Source organism: Sitophilus oryzae, unplaced genomic scaffold (assembly GCF_002938485.1).
Source record: "Sitophilus oryzae breed Bouriz unplaced genomic scaffold, Soryzae_2.0 scaffold_818_pilon_pilon, whole genome shotgun sequence".
NCBI lineage: Eukaryota > Metazoa > Arthropoda > Insecta > Coleoptera > Curculionidae > Sitophilus > Sitophilus oryzae.
In genome coordinates this window covers 779111-799910 of record NW_022147437.1, presented here as the reverse complement: position 1 = coordinate 799910, position 20800 = coordinate 779111, and the positions used below count along the sequence as shown (strand labels likewise).

At 34.7% G+C, this 20800-nt stretch overlaps 1 protein-coding gene across 2 annotated transcripts in view; it reads right to left on the bottom strand.

The window, feature by feature from the left end:
* Nucleotides 1-432: 432 nt before the first annotated feature.
* The window catches only part of LOC115889664 (zinc transporter ZIP11), a 250276-nt gene continuing 229908 nt past the window's right edge, over nt 433-20800 (bottom strand). For both annotated transcript variants that reach the window (XM_030909723.1, XM_030909724.1), the window contains exon 7: nt 433-2817. In XM_030909723.1, coding sequence (XP_030765583.1) covers nt 2739-2817 — 79 coding nt within the window. In that variant the 3' untranslated portion in view covers nt 433-2738. The remainder of the gene's footprint in view (nt 2818-20800) is intronic.

The following is a 20800-nucleotide window of genomic DNA, read 5'->3' as shown; positions in this document are numbered from 1 at the left end:
GAGAATACCAAAATCGACTGCTTGGCGTTCCGCTAATCGAATACTTTCGCTTACCGCTTTGAAAGCGTAACGTTTTTATGTCGAAGTTCCAGAATTCGGGCCCAGGTACGCTAAATTCATACGCACCGGGCCGCTTCCTCTCTTCATTTGCCTTCAACTACGTCTGACTTGTGAGTCTGACGAAGTTTTCGTGAATGTAAACGACAGCCAGATGTGTGTTTTCTATAAAATTGTACTATTATTTATCAGGTGACACATTTTCAAATTTGGGAAGATAAGAACAAAAATGTTGTAATCTTTGCAATTTTCAAGATGCCGCCAGGCTCAATTGCCAATTTCGAAAGTCAACCAGACTTGCTTTTGATTATAGTTTATGATAGTATTAAATGATAAATCTAGATAACAAAAGGCTTGAAATAAAACACAAAAAAATAAAAATATTATTTTTTATTATTTAGTAACCGGTGGTCTAACTTAGTATCACAGCAGTAGTTGCTAACAATTGGCTGAAATTTAGAACTGACGATTAACAAGAAAAAATGTAGCAAATTCGACTAAAATAATACCTATTCATTTTATTTGTCTAGGAGTATTATATTAAGTCTTTCATTGTCAATTTTAACTACTACAAACAGCATAATCTCTAAAATATGGAATAGGTTTATTATTTTAGTCACGTCTATTACAGGGTAAGTAAATTAATTATTATTTTAAGTACAACTACTAAACTGCACCAGGCAACAATTAAATAGCCGTATTATACTGGGCAACTGAATTAAAATATTACCTTTTACTAAAGTAAAATCTTTTAAAATATTTCCACAAGATATAATATACAGGGTGTCTCAGAAATAAGCGCAAGTATTCAAACTGGTAGTATATTTCGACCCCAGAAACACGCCTATAAGGTTTTTTGGCGAAGAAAAATTGTTTAAAACACTTTTTAGTGCCACTTGTTTATTCACCTGAGCTTCCTTTACGGTGTATCTACACCTTGCAGTGCTGCTACCCCTATATTATTCATATTCTACATATCTGTATTGACTGTAATTTCTTGACTAAAATTTCTACACAAAAATCTACGAGTGTTAATTTTAATCATATCTAAGTGAAGTGTATGGTGTATGCGTATTTTAGTTACCTAGGTGTAGTATTGCGATAAAACAAAAAAAAATGTCACCGTTGTTACCTCGATCTGCGATCAGTATCTTTTTTATGTTGTGGATAAGTTTTATAATTTTTTTTTGTGTTGTAACACAGCTTTAAAAAAGTTGTATCTGCAAAACTCTTCGGATGGTATGGACACCGAACATTAACTAAAGAGTAAAAATTAAAATAAAACTAAAAAATATTTAATAAAAATTGTGTTATGGAGTTTTGCGAATTGTTTTTGCATAATATACTTCTCTGACCATCTGGCAACACAGGGCGTTCAATAAGCTGAAAAGCGCTAATAGCCGGTTATCGCCGGCGGTTCTCAAAATGTTGCATTTTTTTATTTTCAAAGTAAAATAACTCGGTTATTTTCAATTTATTTTAAAAATGGCAAAGAAATATAAATAAAAAAAGGGAAAATAAGGAAGAGAAATAAAAAAAGAGAAAATATGTTTCTTTTGACCAGATCTACCACCCCTTAAGATGCTTATTTCTAAGACACACTGTATAATGGTTAAAATTTAAAAAAATATATATTTCAAAACAAATACAATATTAAATTTAAACTGCGTTAAAACATAAAATTACACATTCATAAATGTACATACAAATTTGGATTTAAATTAATAATATTCATATTGGTAAAACTCTTTCATTATTTCATGATTTCTGTATTATTCTTTCTTGGTTGATTATTTTGATTTGTTTCTATCTAAATTTATTTTACAGGTTATATTTTTATATTTTTATAAGTAATATAAGATCTGTCTGATTTTTACCAATGAGGAAGGTGCATTTAAAAAAAATGATAAATAAAACTTCTTTTAAAAAATGTTTGACTTGTGGAGATTATTAATCATAAAAATAACATAAACTAATAAAGTATCACTTTAAATGTTGTTATGCCCTTTTTTGGATATTTTGTTTCTATCAAACAAATTCAAAATTTAAATGTATTCACTTAAAAAATTACATTTCCTAGAACCTTTGGTAATCTAACAAAAACTTACAACATACCAAAGTACTGTATGATCGAAAAAAAAACACCGTCCAGTTGGCTAGAAAATGAGGATCTATGATATTCCCCATATAATTTTACATATAAAATGCCAGCGACGTTCATTTCATAGCTTTCGTTGACGCCGGTTTTTTCGGTCATATTGTATTTTGCTATATCTCAAATACTGTTAACATCAAAAAATTACAGCAAACAATTAATATGTTCCTTGTTTCTTAATATTTCAAAATAGTTTGTCTATCATTTGCGTTTTTTATTTTAATTATTTTTATGGATATAGGGGAATTAACTAAAAAGAAAAAGTCTAGAAAAAACACAACAAAAAGCTATCGGGCTTTTTTAGTGGTGGTTTGATAATCAACTGTCATCTTTTTCTGAAACTTAACTACTAAACTTAATCTAAGGGATTTAAAATGCAAACTTTCTGAAAACACTCAGTATCGTACTTCGTGACAGTAAGTAACGATCGGGCTGGGACAGACACAAGTATGATTTGATGATCGGCGAAGGAACACAAATTTATGTTTAAATTATTTTGGTTGAAAACTAAAAAAATAGGTTAAGATTAACCTAAACCGACGTCCAAGGTCATCATGACGAGGAATCCTAGAACGGCGCCCCATGTAGCTAGTTTTCCATTTTCGCTGAAAAAGAGAAGAAAAAGAAGATAAAAATTTTACGTTAAACTTTCATTTTTGACATAAAATATAATATTTTTCAAAAACGGTTAAACTCAGGTATATCGGGTGTTTTTCAAAAGTAGCTCACCGCTATAACTTTTTTATCTGGCTAGATAAAATCACAAGATTTGGCATGTCAGTATATGACATTAATGAAGATCGACCGACGTATTCAATTAGTTTCGTTCACTTCCTGTTAGATCTGAAATTACAACTTTTTATTTTAAATGGCACCCTCGGTGTTTTTTTTACTTTATTTGATAGAACATGACATTCTGAATAGAATGACATATCATTTGTTAAGCTTTGGCATTTTCAATTATAAAAAATAAGCCAAAAAATTAAAAAATTTAAATTTCAATTTAGGGTGCCATGGCCATAAATTTATGGTCATAGTACCCTGGGCAACTTAAACGTGCATTCCTACATCATCTTCCAGGCAATCGCAAGACTTGATCTTCTTGTTTGTCTTCTGTTTCGGCAGTACCATCAATGGTTTCAAGCAATATATTATTTTTGAACCACGCTAAGCTCTCATCATCTTTCCAGTATGGACGAAATTGTTGAGCCAACAGATGAGTTAGGGTTTTTTTTCTCAGGAAGAGATCGGCGTTAAAGGAATTTCCTCTAATGCCACTGAAACTTCCTTTCGTGCTTTAAGAATCTGTTGAGGTGTTTCATTTAAAAATTCTATTCTAAAATTCTGATAACATTGTACTTTGACCATGTTTTGTTGTTTATTATTACAAGAATTAGCTTGAAGTCGAAAATACCTGAAATTACCTGAGGCCGATCTTAAGGCCGTTTTGCATATTCTTAATGTTGTAAAGGTCCCAGTCAACGGATTTATCTGCTTTTGCCTGAATCAATCATTCATTCATTCAATTCAGACTGATATTTTTATATCATGTAAAGTAAAAAAAAATAATGTGGTACCATTTAAAAATTAGTTGTAGTCATTTCCGGTAAGACAACCGAAAATTGAAAAAAATTGGGTCTGATGCAAATTCAAATTCAAATTCAAATTTCTTTATTAGACCCCCATTACATTTTACAGAATATTATTATTAATAAATGTGTGTCTAAAGGGATCGCACCGCGATTAAAAAACCGATACAATGACACAAAGTGCCAGAGTGGTGCGAGATCAAATCAATGATTGAATACCTCAATCATTTATGTCATATACTAACATACCAAATTTGGTTATATTATCAGGAAATGTTTAGAATCTAACGCAACGAATAAAAATATAAATTAAATAAGGTTGTTTCATTTAAAATACCTAAGTTGACATTTAATTTCGAAATAACCGGAAGTAGGCAACCATATCTTTGGTACCAATCGGGGAGTTCCGACAAATACATATATCTAGTAATTAATTCTAAACATACTAAAGAACAGAAATGTAATTCTTCGTAGAAGTACATAATTTTAAAAGTAAATGCGTCTATCAATGTTATTGGGCATTGTTACTGGGTAAATACAGAAAAGAATGTGACAATATAATAGTTCTAAAACAAAAAGGCCATACCATACGTTCAATCATGCTCGAATCTGGTACCGTTCCAACTCGTATGACTATTAGGCCGGGGCGAAAAAGGGCGAAAAATTTTTTTTTCGAAAAATGATATGTCATAGAGACAAAAAGTTGTGTGGTAGGTCAAAAATCTTTGTGATTTTTTTTTGGATTTTTAAAATGATTTTTAGCCGCCCCTCTGGGAGATGAAAGGTTTTTTTTTATTTCAATATTTTTTTATGTCATATCGAAAAAACGATTTTATTAATGATAAAAATAAACCAGATTTTGTTTTATTCAGTTTACTTCATTTTTAACCGCGCCCTGCTAAGGTAAAGTATATCGTATTTATGGCTGCACGAGACCAGAATGATGAAGAAAAGACCAGACCATGATGCTTGTTAAAGGACGTCGTATTCCTAAACAGCAGGAACATATTATATCGATAATTGAAGAGCCAGGCAGCACCTATATTGGCCATACAAGCATGAGTACCTCCGGCACTGCTTTGAATATATCAAAAAGTATCATACCACTCATTGAAGCTAAATCTATTGACCTGAAATGTCTAACAGTTGTTGGATGTGACGGTACGAACGTGAATACTGGTTGGAAGAGTGGAATTATATAATATGGCTGCTGGAAATTCATATATTAAAAGACCCCTGCAATTGTTGATTTGCTTGGTTCACACCAACGAACTACAGCTGCGCCATCTCCTTGCAGACCTAGACGGACACACTAAAGGACCTTATTCTTACTCTAAGCCTATTGGATCTAAGCTGGCAGCATGTGAATCAAGACCAGTTGTAAATTTTCCAGAAAATAGACACAACTTTATGTCATGTCGATGAAAAAGATCTTAGCTCAGACCAGTAATATCTATACCGTATATGTGTTGCTGTCCGAGATGGAATCTGCCCAGACAGTTTATCTGAGAAAGATCCGGGAAAGATGAGTCATGCAAGATGGCTAACAACGGCAAACCGTTTACTGCGATTATATATTTCCACAGACTTGCCTTCAGAAAACCTTGTTTTACTGGGTACGTTTGTCATGCAAATTTATGCTCCTGTCTGGTTCTCTATAAAGACACAGCCCGGCTCTCAGAATGGCTCTGTGCATTTGTGGCAATTAATACACAAATCAAGACATTTTCTTGATAAAATGAAAACTATCATCAACCGGGTAATTTCTATAAATGGCTATTTTGCCCACCCCGAGAACCACATATCAGAGAACTCGGAATCAGACGAATTTGGAAAGCAAGAGAAACACCGCCCAGACTGCGGGTATTTAAAGTTCCCTAAATAAATTTCGAGGCTCAGGAATATACAGAGTTGACCGATTGGAGCAAATTTAATGTTACAGAGCCGCCTCTAACAAAGCACATAAGTGATTACGATCTGAGAGAGGCAATTCAAAGCAAGGCCTTCATAATTCCCAAAACAATCAAATTACCATGTCAAATATATATTTTTTTAATTCTGAGTCATTCTAAAGCACAATGGATAAGTTTTAACACTATCACGGCCATTAATTTTGAGTTTGATATTTTGACATTTTCAGTGGGGGAGGGGCGCGGTCAAACTCAATTTTTTAATAAATCAAATCAACACACTTTTAAAAGTATAACGGCCTACACACGTAACGATTTATCGTACTGCGCGTTGAACTACAGATCGTAAAGAAAATCGTACGGCTTGCAGTACAGCCATTTTTTGTACACACGATGCAATTCATTGTACTGCCGCAGTTCAGATTATTCACTTTTCGTCGAGAAGGGCTACCGTTATGTCAAGAATTTCAAAGAAGAAAGGTGCCGTGCTTGTAGCTGCGTTATTGCTGATAGACGAAGATGATCAGCAAACAAAAAGAAATCAAAAAGCGAAAATGGTGTAAAAAGTGGTTTCTGGAGAGAAAGAAATATTCAAAAAAAAATAATAATACACAAAATTTCGTAACTGGAATTTCTTTTCATTTTATTTGCATAATCTTTTGATTTCACATCCAATAGGCATCTATTTTCTCTAAATAAATCAATAAAGTCTTCCCAGAACGTCTTATTTTTTAAATCCATAATATTGATTAAACCAAAAATAAATAAAAATTATATCGTAACTGCGCGCTGCGACAGGGAATACACTCCACACGTTCAGAATTCCGTTCAAACCCCACCCCAGACACGACCCGTTGATACATATTTTACGGAAGCTCCGTACTGCAAACGATTTGACGACTGCATACTGCAAACCATCCAATTTCCCTACACACGCTACGATTTATCGTTAATGCGGCAGTTTCGATGGATATCGTACTGCATACAGTACGATAAATCGTTACGTGTGTAGGCCGTTTATGACAAGATAAACATCCAAAACTTTTTTTTTCGCCCCGGCCTAATGGCTATTCTGTTGTTCATTCTCTCTGAAATAATCAGCCAACTAATATTCGTGAATGAAGAGAAATGTCTTCCTATTGAAATGAACCGCCTATTTAAAAATAGACATATTTCTTTAAATTCAAAACATTCATTTTTAAGACACTCTGTATACATAAATAAAATTACTGTTTTTTAAAATATTATTCGCAAACTAGGGAGAGAGAAATCAGACAAATAACAGCGATAATATAGTTTAAGGAATAGCTTTTAGACTACTATTCGAGACGCATTGATGCTTTTTGGTTTGTAAGTTTTGTGACAAAGAATGTTATTAAAGGCAACGTAAATGTTCAGTCTCATTATTTAACTAGTGTTAACTAAAGCATATATTTTGTTTTCCTGTTGTAAAATTCTGTTCTAAAGTTATTCCTTATTCATTTCATCTGACAAGGATAATACATAACATATGCACGTATTTAATATATTCGATTTATGCTGTGAATAATTTCTAGTTTAAAATTAAATCCAATAATTGTTTACTGTCCATTCGTGCCGATGTTTTTGGTTCAGTATGACTTAGTGTGACAATAAGGGCCTTGTTGCGTGTACTAATAATTTCCAACCGTGCCTGGGCGAATATCTTAGCAAACAAGTGAGCAGTCAAAACCAATGAATGGTATAACTCAGAGTCTAATAATATTGGCACCAAACATATCAACTCTAGCTGAGTAGCCTCCCGAATCCAGGACCTCAGTACCTGCAGGTGGGGACCTGCTAACTAACAAAACCTCTTCAGTTGTGAATGGTTTTAAGTGTGTTAAGCCTCAAACCTTGTATGAAGACAGTTTTTGTGTTATTATTTCTCTTTTATTAAAGTACAGAACGGCATAGTTAGATCCTTTGGAATAGTGAACAAGGTTTTCTATACCGTGGTCTTTTACTTGTGAATTCCAGGCAGAGTACGGCACTCCTTTCATTTCATTTAATAAAATAAGTAGGGCTATTTACAAATTTAGCGTGTGATTTACATAACCTATCCTCCTCAAATTTCCCAAAATATTACTTCTGTCTAGCGCAGGGTTTCTTAAACTTTTTGCAGTTACGGACCACTTTCGCAATTTGTACAATTCCACGGACCCCTATCAGAAATAATAGAGGAAAATAAAAAAAGCCTTATTTACATAAAAAGAAAACGTTTATTAGTAGATTTATTACACGTACACTAGTAAATTAGTGAGAAGGATGCTGCTGTTTAGCCTCACTGAGAACGATAAATTGTAGGGCTCTCTTGGGGACAAGGCAAGGCGCATATCATCTGCGACGTTCAATCGGTTGCGACTTTTTGTTTTTATTAAGACCAGATCCGAGAATCCTGCCTCGACAAAGGTACGTAGTAGCAAATGGTATCAGAACGGACATAGCTCGCTTGACAAGAAGAGGGTAAGCTTGACTTAAAGAACACCAAAACTCGCCAAGATCTTTTGCGTGAAATTCAGCTTTCAAAACTTCTTTTGATCTCATGTCAATTAAGTCATCTTTAATGAGATCTTCATCGCTAATATTATCCTTGTCGATTATAAATGGACACCACACCCACGTTTCATTTTCAAGCGATTCTAAGTTAAAGTAACCTTCAAAAGAAGTTTGCAATGTATCCAAATGCTTAGACACGTCTTTCTGTAGCATTTTTAAAATCGTGTTGCCGTCACAAAGTTACCAGATTCCACTTCCCTTTTCAAAAGTGGTAGTTTACATATGAAACCTTTCAACCGTTCAGATGCATCCACGGTGGTCACCGCAGAGCCCTGAAGAGACAAGTTAATCTCATTCAATTGAGTAAATACATCTGCCAAATACGCTAGCACCCGTACAAAATCTTCGCTCTCAATATATTCAAACAGTGAATTTCCTTTATCTTTTAAAAAAGTAACACTTCTGTCCTCAACTCAAACAATCGTTTTAAGACCTGTCCCCTTGACAGGCAATGAACTTCTGTGTAGTAAAGCAGTACTTGTTGTACATGTTCTGCCCCATTTCTTGACAAAATCTTTTAAACAGGCGTTGCCGCGGTGGTTTAAGGCTCTTGCTCTGATGAAGTTAATTATTTTGACACATGTAGACATAACTTCCTTCAGAAATGTAGGTAAAGTCAGTGAAGCCAAGGCATGTCGATGTAAGACACAATGAGTTATTATGACATGAGCAGACGTATTACCAAGCATTGCGGGAGCTTCATCGGTGCAGATACTACCAAGTTTAGTCTTCCAGTCTATATTTTGTTCGTTGAAAAACATCTGAAGCCTTCGAAGTCTTCAAAAGTGAATTGCAAAAAAGAAACTCTTCTTTAATACTATATGTGTCTTGTGCATAATGGACAAATACCAAGAGTTGGCTATATTGTGGCACATCGGTGCTTTCATCCAACTGAATGCTGAATGGAAACGGTGAAGCAATTAATTCTTCAACAACTTGTAAAGCATTTGACGACATTTCAATAATTCTAGAATGAATTACATCGTTTGATAAGAGAACAGCTTCAACTTTGTTTTTTTTTTATCCTTAGTCGCATCGCGTAGTTTTTAGTGATTAATTTACTGAATTCGCCTCCCTACACTATTTCTTTTCTTAATAAATATGTTTACAGTTAACTGGCGTAATGCGGACCGCGGACCCCTGATACACATGCTATGGACCCCTAAGGGGTTCGTGGACCACACTTTAAGAAACCCTAGTCTAGCGCATCCGAGGTAAATACGATAAAAAATATTTTTAACACAACGTATGTTCCTTTACTTCACTTAAATTCTTTTTTATACAGTTGGCCAAAATATTACCTCTTCAACTTTGTTGAACGATCATTGGGTAAAGGCTGTAGATAGATAACTACACCTACGCCTTAAATATCTTTCCATTCTAATTCTAAATAATTCTCAACGTGTCCTCGTAGCATTATCTCTATTATGCTATATTATGAATTCTTTGAGTCATCTCGCGCTTCTTTAATTCTATTTTTTTATCATATTATATAAACGTGATCAAATGATCAAATGCATAGTTCCGTTGTGAGTCATACTGCATTCCTTGATTTTCCAATTAATGCACAAATGGTAAACACGGTTTCAAAAATAATGTTACATCAGAAACGTTGAAAACCTTGAAGCTTTACTTTGAAAATTGTTAAAAATAATATAATAACGTACACATTCTTTTAATATGACCCCATATAACCCATCGCTAGGTTATGAAATTCAATATAACAATGAAAAAATATAGAAAAATCAAAAAGATACTAGAAATTAGACGTAAGGAACATTATGCGGAGTAATCGACAATAATTGAAATAATTGGCAACCCGGGCTTCCGACCATTTTATGTTTTGGTGCTGGACCACACATGATCTGCAATGCCCAACTTCATTGTTTCACCTCTTTGCGTATGTTTTTTTTATGTTCGTCAAGTCGTACATGTAGAGGACGTTTTGTCTTTCCAATATACGACTTACAGTACTCGCAGGGTTTCTTGGTTTGATGATTCCGGTTTTGTTCTTGTTAGGACACTTCTTAGAGATACGTAGTAAGTAGGCCCAAACTTAAAAACAGTTTTAATATTATACTGCTTAGCTATTTGCCTGATCTTCTCCGATGATATAACATATTATCCTGTCCTGTTGATGATATCAAACAAAGATAATAACAATATTATAAGCCCAGTTAAAGGTATATTTTGTCTTTTAAGCTTAGCGCAGATGAAAGATTATACCGTATGATCGAATAAAAACGGCGTCAGCGATGGCTATGAAATGAAGATCGCTGTCATTTTATATGTAAAATTATATGGGAAATATCATCTACCGTCATTTCCAAGCCAACTGGACGCCATTTTTTTTCGATCATACGGTTGATTTCATAATAATGCAATGAAATAATAAGAAAAAAACTCAAAGAGTTGAAAGTCAAAATATCATAAACTTCTTTTTAAAATAATTGTTTTAGAATAAAAAGCGTTAAATCTTTATCTCTAGAAAGAATGATATTACCGTGCTCACCCTGTATAACGTAACAGAAACTTGAATGAGAACAAGAAGATAAATATTTGTATACTGGCTGAACTAAGACATTCCACGGAGGACATAACATTTTATCTTTACTTCGTAAGAGATTTATAAAAAAATATTTTTCTACTTTTATTACTACCTGTTTCATTGAAGAGAAAAAGAAAATTTGTTCTAGTGGAACAAACTTATGAACCATTTTACATTTATACAGTTTCTAAAATAGATTCTAGTATAATAGTAGTAAATCAAATGCAATAATATTCTAGAAAGTTAGAAAAATCTAAAGAAAAATAATATAATTAAAAATCTCTTTGAAAGAATTTTAGGTTTTTTACCACTAGAAGAAAATTTACATAATAAAAAAGATATTTTTGTAAACATCACTGCGTAGATCAAACGGAGACTAATTTGTCAGTGGTATTTTACTAACAAAACAAATTTACCTAACTTACAAAAACTGCTTAACGTTTCTCTTCCAGTCGTCAAAAGCAAAAAAAAACGAAAAGAACAAAGAAAAAACTGTTTAAAATATCTAAATACAACTATTCAAGAATACTTTAGCTTTTTAGCTGATACATCTATTATAAACCGTTGACGTATAACATTACATTATATGAAGTCAAGCTTCAAACTAACAATTACTACCTGACATGCCACATGTCACTGACAAATTGGTCTCTGTTGTATCAACTCAGTGGTATTTACAAAAACTACAGTTTTTACTTTGTAGATTTTCTTAAAGTGGCGAAACCCCAGAATTATTTCCAAGAAATAAACCGCTTCTCGAATGGCATCTGTAATTGTTAGCAATGTATGGGGCTAGATCTTCTTTGATTTTTCAAATCACATAAAATAACACTCTGACCATTAGGTAATTGTCATCAAGTAGTAATTATAGACAGTAGGTGGCCAACAACTCACTACAATGGTGGAGAAATGTACCAAGCTAAAACAGGTGAAAAACTTCATAGCAGAATATATGCCAAAATTTACAGAAAACCTGATAAGCAAGACAAGAAGACTGTCAAGATTGTAGTTAGTCTAGTAACAGGGCATTGTAAACTTAATGGGCATCTAACCACAGAATATTAGAATTATATAATATTATTATTAGAGAATATTAGAGTAAGTTATTAGAATTTTTGAAAAGAATAGGACTGGAGAATGTTACCTAGAGATTATAGAATTTAATTATTCTTTAGCCTTTATATAATAGAGAGATTATATAGATAGATAGGGTGTCAGATTAGAAAGATAGATGGGATGATACGTATAAAATTCATCACAGAAATGACTGCGCTCTAGTTGCAAAAATGTGTTACAACAATTACAAGAAATGCTGAATACATATATCTGACCATACGAGACTTTGGGCCTTAGCTGAACATCGATAAAATTAAAATCATGTGCACTCCCCCGAAAAATCATAACAGTGCTATAAAAATCGGAGAACTATTGGAGTATATAACGGAATTCAATTACCTCGGCAATTATCGGAAACTCGGAAAAGGCCAATATCGACTCTGAAATTCAGCACAGAATTAGCAGCGCCTCAAGAGCATTCTGGAAGTTAAAAGACAGGGTTTTCTACAATCATGACTTGAGCACAATAACTAAACTTGCAGTGTACCGAGCAATAATAATTTCCACCATGTTATATGGAAGCGAAATCTGGGTGCCGTACCGCCGGCACACGAGCGCATTAAACAAGACGCAACAGAGACACCTTAGACAACTGTTAAGAATCAAATGGTACCATCATGTTTGAAATGCATTAGTTCTTGAAAAAGCAAGCTGCGAGAGCGCTGAAGTCGTAATTACTAAATACCGCTTAAGATGGGCTGGACACGTATGCAGGATGCAAGAAAACTGCCTACCGAAATTTCTTCTTTACGGTGAGCTTGTACACGATAAGAAAAAACCGGGTGGACAACTCAAAAAATTCAAGGACATTTTCCATGAAAATTTAAAGGGGATAAGTATGAGGAATCAGTGGGAGAAACTATAATATTCTTTGGTGGGAGGCACTATAGAACGCAATGGAGGAGAATTGTAAACTCAGTTAACAACGACAATCAAAAATAAAAAAGTAAAGAGGCAACAAAGTAATGAGATTTTTGAATGTCCGGAGTGCGGAAGAGAGGTAACATCACGGGCTTTTCAGTCACAGAAAATTTCATGAAAGAAAACACCTTGCGTAACCTTCTTCTGATGTGTGTCAAATACTCGTCAGCGAGTAATGGCAGAAAGTAAGTTTATAGATAGAGGCCGATAGCCACCTTAAAAATCTAATCTAATCTGAGTAGTTATTGTTAATTTGATGTTTAATCTAATATAATATCCGTTTATCAAAACGCCAACGAAAAAGAATGTAACCAGTATATCGTTGACGTTAACATTTTCTCCGACATTCTTTCATTTCCTTTTATATATGTGGTTGTGTTTGCTTCTCTCTTAACACTTACACAATTTTCTTCGGTATTGTACTAAGAATCGAGGAGCAGACGCGAGTGGAATGCAAGAGAGGAGACCTGTTCGAGGCTAAGACTACTCCGATTGTGCCTTCTACGTTTGTTGGGCACGTGTTAAAAATACAGGGTGAATAAGGCTAAACTAAAAATATAGATGCGTCCTCGCTTCCACGTCCTTTTCATACTTATTAGTAAAAACCATAACTATGTATAATTTTCACCCAAGTTAAGCGATTCGAGGCAATATGGGTATCTGGGCGGGTGACATTTGAAAAACTCCATCGTGCTAAAGTAAGAGTGAAAAATCTCTTAGCTCTGACAGCAAAATGATGTTGACTTCAAATACTTTACTTCTTTATTGATAGGCCAGTCGCCAAGTATTAAAAAAAGCTTATGGCGGGAGCAAATCCGGACAAGCTAGAATAAATTTTATTTTGTTTAGTTTAGTTTAAGAAACAACGTGTCAAATTTGCACCACCCCCAAAGCCCGGATTTGGCCACCATCTCGGAAAAAGTGGCTAAAATTCGGTTTATTTCTCATTATTTGTCAATAACTCGATTTCTATCAACTTTAGTGTAAAATATGTAGAGATCAAAATTAAAGAAGAGGAAAAACTCTATAAAAAACGTGGTATAGTCTTTTTTCGTGCGACTACCCGAAGTATCGAATTTTACGAAAACAAAATTAAAGTTTGATATAATGTACGTGTTCAATATATCCGGGGTTAACTGTACTTGTTTCCATACTACCTTGAGCGGCACCCCCGCGACATAAAGCCTAAAAACTAGTTTGCTACTGGTTGGCAGTAGCCTGCTGTCGCGGTCATAATGGAAGAACGCAATTTGCATTATGACCGCAATAACGTACTAAATTTTTATTGTTACGTGACTGGTGGAAAATCAAGTTTAACCGCCTTATCTTTCAGGGAGCTACTTTGAGGTAAAGTATCCGGCGCGTTTTTTTTTAAGATATGGATCCAAAAAATGCGACTCAATAGATAAGTACAGATCAGTGTTTCGTAAAATCTAATACTAAAAGCTAACCAAACCTAGCATCATTACCAGCGACCAAAGACGCAGCTGGCTTGCACTCCTTCCGTACGTACAGTCAGGTACCGCTATGGTATGGGAATGGAAAATCACCTCTGGATTGGGGATTGGGGATGGAAAAATTCAAAGAATGGGTTGATGCCCATTGCTACTTCCAAAGATGCAGCTTCCCAAGAATTATTAAATATGATTTCATGTAAATGTGCCAAAAGTTGTAATACATCTTGTAGTTGCCGCTAAGCAGGTTTGCGTTGCTCGGTAATGTGTGCACTTTGTCAGGGCAAATCATGTTCGAATAGTTTGGAGGTGGCAAAATTAGACGAAGATGAGTACGAGGATAATTTTCCTCTCGATAAAGATCAACGAAAAGAATATTCTGCACCTTATGAACCAGATCCGGAATATGATAGAGATGTAGAAGACATTCAGGAAGATTATATTGAACAGCCAATAACATCAAAAAAACGAAAGAACTCTGATGAACCTTCCACCTCAAAAGAAACCTAAGTTGACGACATGCGGATTAGACCTATTGGAAATGGGGAGACCACTCAAAAAAAAACGCGCCGGGTACTTTACCTCAAGGCAGCTCTCTGAGAGATAAGGCGGTTAAACTTGATTTTCCACCAGTTGTGCAACAATAAAAACTTAGTCCATTATTGCGGACAGGATGCAAATTGCGTTCTTCCATTATGACCGCGACGGCAGGCTACTGCCAAGTTTTTAGGCTTTATGTCTCGGAGGTTTGACTGAACAAGTACAGTTAACCCCGGATATATTCAACACGTACATTATATCAAACTTTAATTTTGTTTTCGTAAAATTCGATATTTTGGGTAGTCGCACGAAAAAAGCTCATACCACATTTTTTATAGAGTATTTCCTCTTCTTTAATTTTGGTCCGTACATATTTTGCACTAAAGTTGATAGAAATCGAGTTATTGACAAATAATGAAAAATAAACCGAATTTTAGCCAATTTTTCCAAGATGGCGGCCAAATCCGGGCTTTAAGGGGAGTGCAAATTTAATACGTGCTTCTGGACACCAAACCAAACAAAATATAACTTATTCCAGCTTGTCCGGATTTGCTGCCGCCATGGATGCACTTGCCGACTGCGTATGAAGTAAAATAATACTTTCTTTCAAAGCGGTAGATAATGATTCAGTATTGAAACTAAGATAATTTCCGACTTCCATTGTCTTTATTATTTATATTTACTTGCACAAAGTTTCGCTCAATACTTGCGCAAAGTCTTACTCAGATGTATAACGTTATCAAGTGTAAATTAATCTAAGTCCTCAAATTGAGCTTATATATTAAAGCAGAGCATTAACCCGTGAAAAAGTTGGATGCAGTCAACTGTGAGTTTGTTCACTGAGAATACCCGAAATGGTACAAGTGGTATAAGTGGTTGCCATATTGTGGAAATTTCCATGTCTAAAGATGTTATTATTGTTAAATATAAATACGGCTTCTTTCAATTTACGCTTTTTCCAATGAGGTTCCTTGTGTATAACCCTGGCTGCCGACTTTTTCATGTTGTGGTGCTTGGATCACACATAAATTGCAGAACCTGAATTTATTGTTTTGCCTCTTTGTGTATGTTTTCTATTATTATTTTCTATATTAAGTGGTACATTTAGAGCACGTTTTGTCTCTCTAATATAGGACTCACCGCATTTACAAGGTACCTGGTACAAGTACCCTTCTCTTGTTTTGATAATTCTGGTGCTCTTAAGACACTTCTTAAGTGCAGTTCCAGAGTTAAAAGCAGTTTTAATTGTATACTGCTTGGCTATTCGTTTGATCTTTTCCGGAATCGTCACGCGAGAGGGCGTCTTCCTCAGACTGGTGCACAAACGAGTCAATATTGAAATTCAATATAATGTTGTCAAGAGACTTCGTAGACAAACTATTCTGAAGCAACTCCGTTTTGAGTAATATCTTATTTCAGAATTAATAGATTCTTGGTTATTATATACTGATTGCTCGGTGATATAATGTTTTAAACCTATTTTGGTTGCCTCAACTATTCTGAAGCATGAGAATTCCAGCATTGGTACTGTTTATGGTGTTATATTATGGAAATTTTTATATTGGACTTCTTTTCAGTAGCTTCTTTAAATTTACGCACTATTCAAAAAGTTCGAAATTCATTGGAAAAAGCTGATAAGATAATCAATAAATGATACTATAGTAATATTAGGAGTAGTAGAAAAATCAAATGTTAGATAAGATGAAACGAAACGAAATAGTCAAATTCAATCCCATTCTTCCGAGAGCCACACTGTATAATATAGCAAATTATCAATGAAGGAAAAAAATACAGTAATTTTAATATTGACTAAGGTTGATCGTCACGTATTTTCCAAGACTACGCCGGGCGCCTCTCCTTATCCATTCTCAGCCATGAATGAAAACAATTGAAGCTTGTTATCAATTTGTGACGGGGTACGATTATTATCGTTACACGAGCAGCAGATTCAACTTTGGTCCTCTCCCATTCAGAAAATGCCACATAAGCCGATGACCGATCGCCGCTGTTCGACGTGTGCGACTGTGCATGTATAACTCAGAGTGACAAAGACAGAAATCTATTTGTTCCTCATCCAGTTTGATAAAGTCTAATGAATAACATTTCTTTATTGATTATGACTTTACTGAGAAGAAAATCACTGCAATTTAAATTTAGCATATGCAGCAAAAAGTCCACTAGTGAAAACATTTTCCAGTTACAATGTCTTTATTTAATCTAGATTAGATTATATAGATTTGTGTGGCCAAAAAAACTCCAGAATGGTGGTGAATTTTACCAGGGCAGAGACAGGCGAAAAAGTTCATAGTAGAACATTTGCTAATATTCACGGCAGACCTGATATGCAAAGACAGAAAGACAGTTAAAGCTGTAGTGGGTCTACTAACAAGGCGTTGTAAGCTGAATAGACATATAAAGCTAATCGGATTGACGGACGAAGCCATGTGCAGGTTCTGTCAATCAATAACGGAAGACTGGAATAGCGCCAACATAATTCTAATTCATATGAAAAGCAACAAAGAAGACATCAGAAACTATAGACCAATAAGCCTACTACCCGTAATATACAAGATATATCACAATAATGATAATATATCACAATAATAATAAACAACATAATACAATGCACGTTAGGCGCTGCACAGCCAAACAAAAAGAATAAGAACTTCCAGTAGCCTTTATAGATTTTGAGAAGGCTTTCGACTCGATATATCCTAAGGCAATAATAGAAGCCCTAGCAAAACAAAGTATTGACAGGCCTTATATAGAAACTTTAGCCAATATATACAAAGAAGCCAAAGCAAGAGTAATGATATATAAAATAACCCCAAAAAAAATAAGTCCCCAACTGGCAAAGGAGTACGACATTGAGACGCAATATTCCCAAAGCTGCTTACAGTAACACGTAACACTAGAAGAAATCTTCCGTTAACTAGACTGGACTAACAATGGATTAAAAATAGATGGGAGAATATCTTAACCATCTAAAAATCGTTGATGACATAGTCCTAACTGAATTAACGAACTAAATACAGTACGTCTGTCCGTTCTGTAGCTACGGGGTATCCGTGAGAGGGGAAACGATATTATCTCGATGTTTATCGTAAAAAATTAGACGACGCGTCCCATCAATAAAAATTCGACAAATTTGCAAGTAGCCAATAAAATGAGTGGGCGGAGCGATTTGCTACGTACTCGTCAAGTCGACGTATAAAATGTATTGCTGTTTATTTAAATGTTTTTTGTCCGCGTTCCTTTCATAGACACAGATCCAGCAGACGTACTGTACAGGGTGGGTCAAATTCGACGCTTTTAAATGGAAACACCCTTTTCTATAGGAGATAGACAAAAACTAATATCGGTGTCTGGAGCTCAATTTTTGTCAAAAACATGATGGTAAAAACCGCATATCGATATCTGTTACCGTTTCGGAGTTACGGGGTGTTTTTAAAAAATATGCATTTTTAACAAATTGCTGTAACTTTTTTGCTATGGAAAATTTTGTATTTTTATGAAAACATTTCCAAAGCACCTTTTTACGTAGAATTTAATGGTTTAAGTATATATTTTTTTAAATTAATAATTTAAGAATTATCAACAGAAAATTTGATTTTTTATATGGAACACCCTGTATATTTTTAATTTATTGAAAAGAATACTGGACCCGGGATAACTTGTGCCCGCATAGCCAACAATAGACAACAATGGGCCCAACTACAAAGAGAGTATCTAAATATGTGAGGGAGGGTACATTATAATTGAAAATGGTTAAATAAGCTGAGAATGACGATGATGATGTCAATTTATCGAATTATAAAAATGCTTGCCATGCTTATGGAAAATAAAAGTACAATGATAGGGATAAAAAAGCATTTATTACAAAAGCAGTAATATATCGAGAAGCCATTTTCACTGAAAAAAAAATATGCTTAAAAACTATTAGCGGATGCGTCACTCAGTTCACTATAGAAAAAAAAGGTGCTATATAACTTCGTGTGTGCGTAGTGCAGTAAAACAATGAATCACGGAAAAGCAGAATGTCCACTGTACAAACAGACAGGGACACGGGCATAGCAAGGCCTTTATTCAAGGGCCTAATTCCAAAACCACAAAGGAATTGATAATGCTTAGCATGAATAAAGTGCGGACTATAACAGGTCTCTCGACAGGACATATCAAGTGTTATCTGAACAAGCCCAACCTATACCAAGGAAGCCTTTGCTGCAAACTAAAGATCCTGACACATATAATATGGCATTGCGAGGCTCGGGATCGCAATCGTCACTTTTTATTTGGCAAAGCAAACCTAACCAACTATGCTCCCATCCTATCAAGGATCTATACAAATTGGTGCAGATTACAGGAATAGGAGAGGAGTCCAGACATAGAAAGAGGACAAACACAATAGGCTTCACAGGTCTCAGTGTTTCCCGCACAAGATGGCCCTTTATCATTGAAAAAATATAACAAAACTTGCCATCTCAATTATCAAAAGATTCAAAAAGAAGCAAGTCCAAGTGACATGGTATAACTTTACATTTATATCTACTTTTATCAAAATCGATAAGATGCTAAATTTTAAGGTTTCTTAAACTTTGCAACATGTTTTGGACTGATGTTGAACATTGCGACTTTCTTTCAAATTAGCAAAAAATCAAACAGAACTTCTTAAACAAGAAAGAGCCTGAATCACTGAACATCCCAGATAACACGAAGTATTTTTTCAACTCTGAACATCCAAGATTCGTCTCACTGCGACGCGGTATCTTGTTTATTTCATTCTTAAAGAGACCTCACGACTGATAACGACTCGGCGGAGCAAAGGCGGAAGGTCGTAAAATTTTAAATAAATTCTTGGAAGTAAATGACTTTGAAGTCGCACACACACACAAACGCACGCACGTACACAACTCTCGAGGAACGTATCTCTTCTTCTTCTTCGGCCTGCCGCTCGAGATGTTTAAATAAGGCAGGCGGCGGGCGACCGCTCGCTAGTTTCAACTATAGAGTTAAGAATTTATACAGAGCTGGCATGCTTGAAGTTCTTGTTTCTGGTCGATGAAAGTTTTAACACAAAACACTTAAGTTGATAAAAATCTCTTTATTATTTCGTTGTTGGTCAACACAGAATGTATAGTCCTTCGTGCAAATATTCAACTTGAATGTAGTAGACAATGACTCAGTGTTGACATTAAAACAATTTTGGACCTCCAATGTCTTTATTTATATTAATTTACAGAACCTTTCTGTTTCGGTTTCATTTTTTTTTTCTTCTTTCTTGAATATGAAGACGGCGATTGGTTGCGAATTCGTAAAATTCAGTATTTACTAGGATTTATAGTTTGTTGACCTTTTTTATTTTTCAATGCACTAGAATTCTCGGCCAGAATTTGTCGAATTTCTTTGAATTTCTGAATTTGCATAGAGATCTACGTTCCAGTACCTTACATTACACGATCAAGACTGGTACTTGGTACTGGTTTCTCGGTCTTATTTATTTTTCAAGTACGATAATATTTATTTTTCAAGTACGATCCAATATAATATGAGATCCTACAGCTCATAATTCAGGAAAAAATTGTAGGAAAAAGATCTATTGGAAGGAGAAAAATATTTTGTCTTAGGAACCCAAGAAAATGGTTTAACACATCATCTGACTTATTTAGGGCCGCATCATCCAAAGTTAAAATAATTATGATGACAGTCAACCTCCGAAATGCACATGAAGAAGAATAAGACGATGCGAATAGATAGACGTGTGGCTGTCTGGAAACTGTCGTACTGTTGTTTCATTGCAAGAGGGTAAAATGTATTGACAACCACTGATTCACATCGGTTAGAACCAGATGAGATTGGATAGCTCGTAATTAGACACTTGCCAAGTCGATCTTTTACACTTGCCAAGTTAGTCGATTTAGACACTTGCCAAGTCG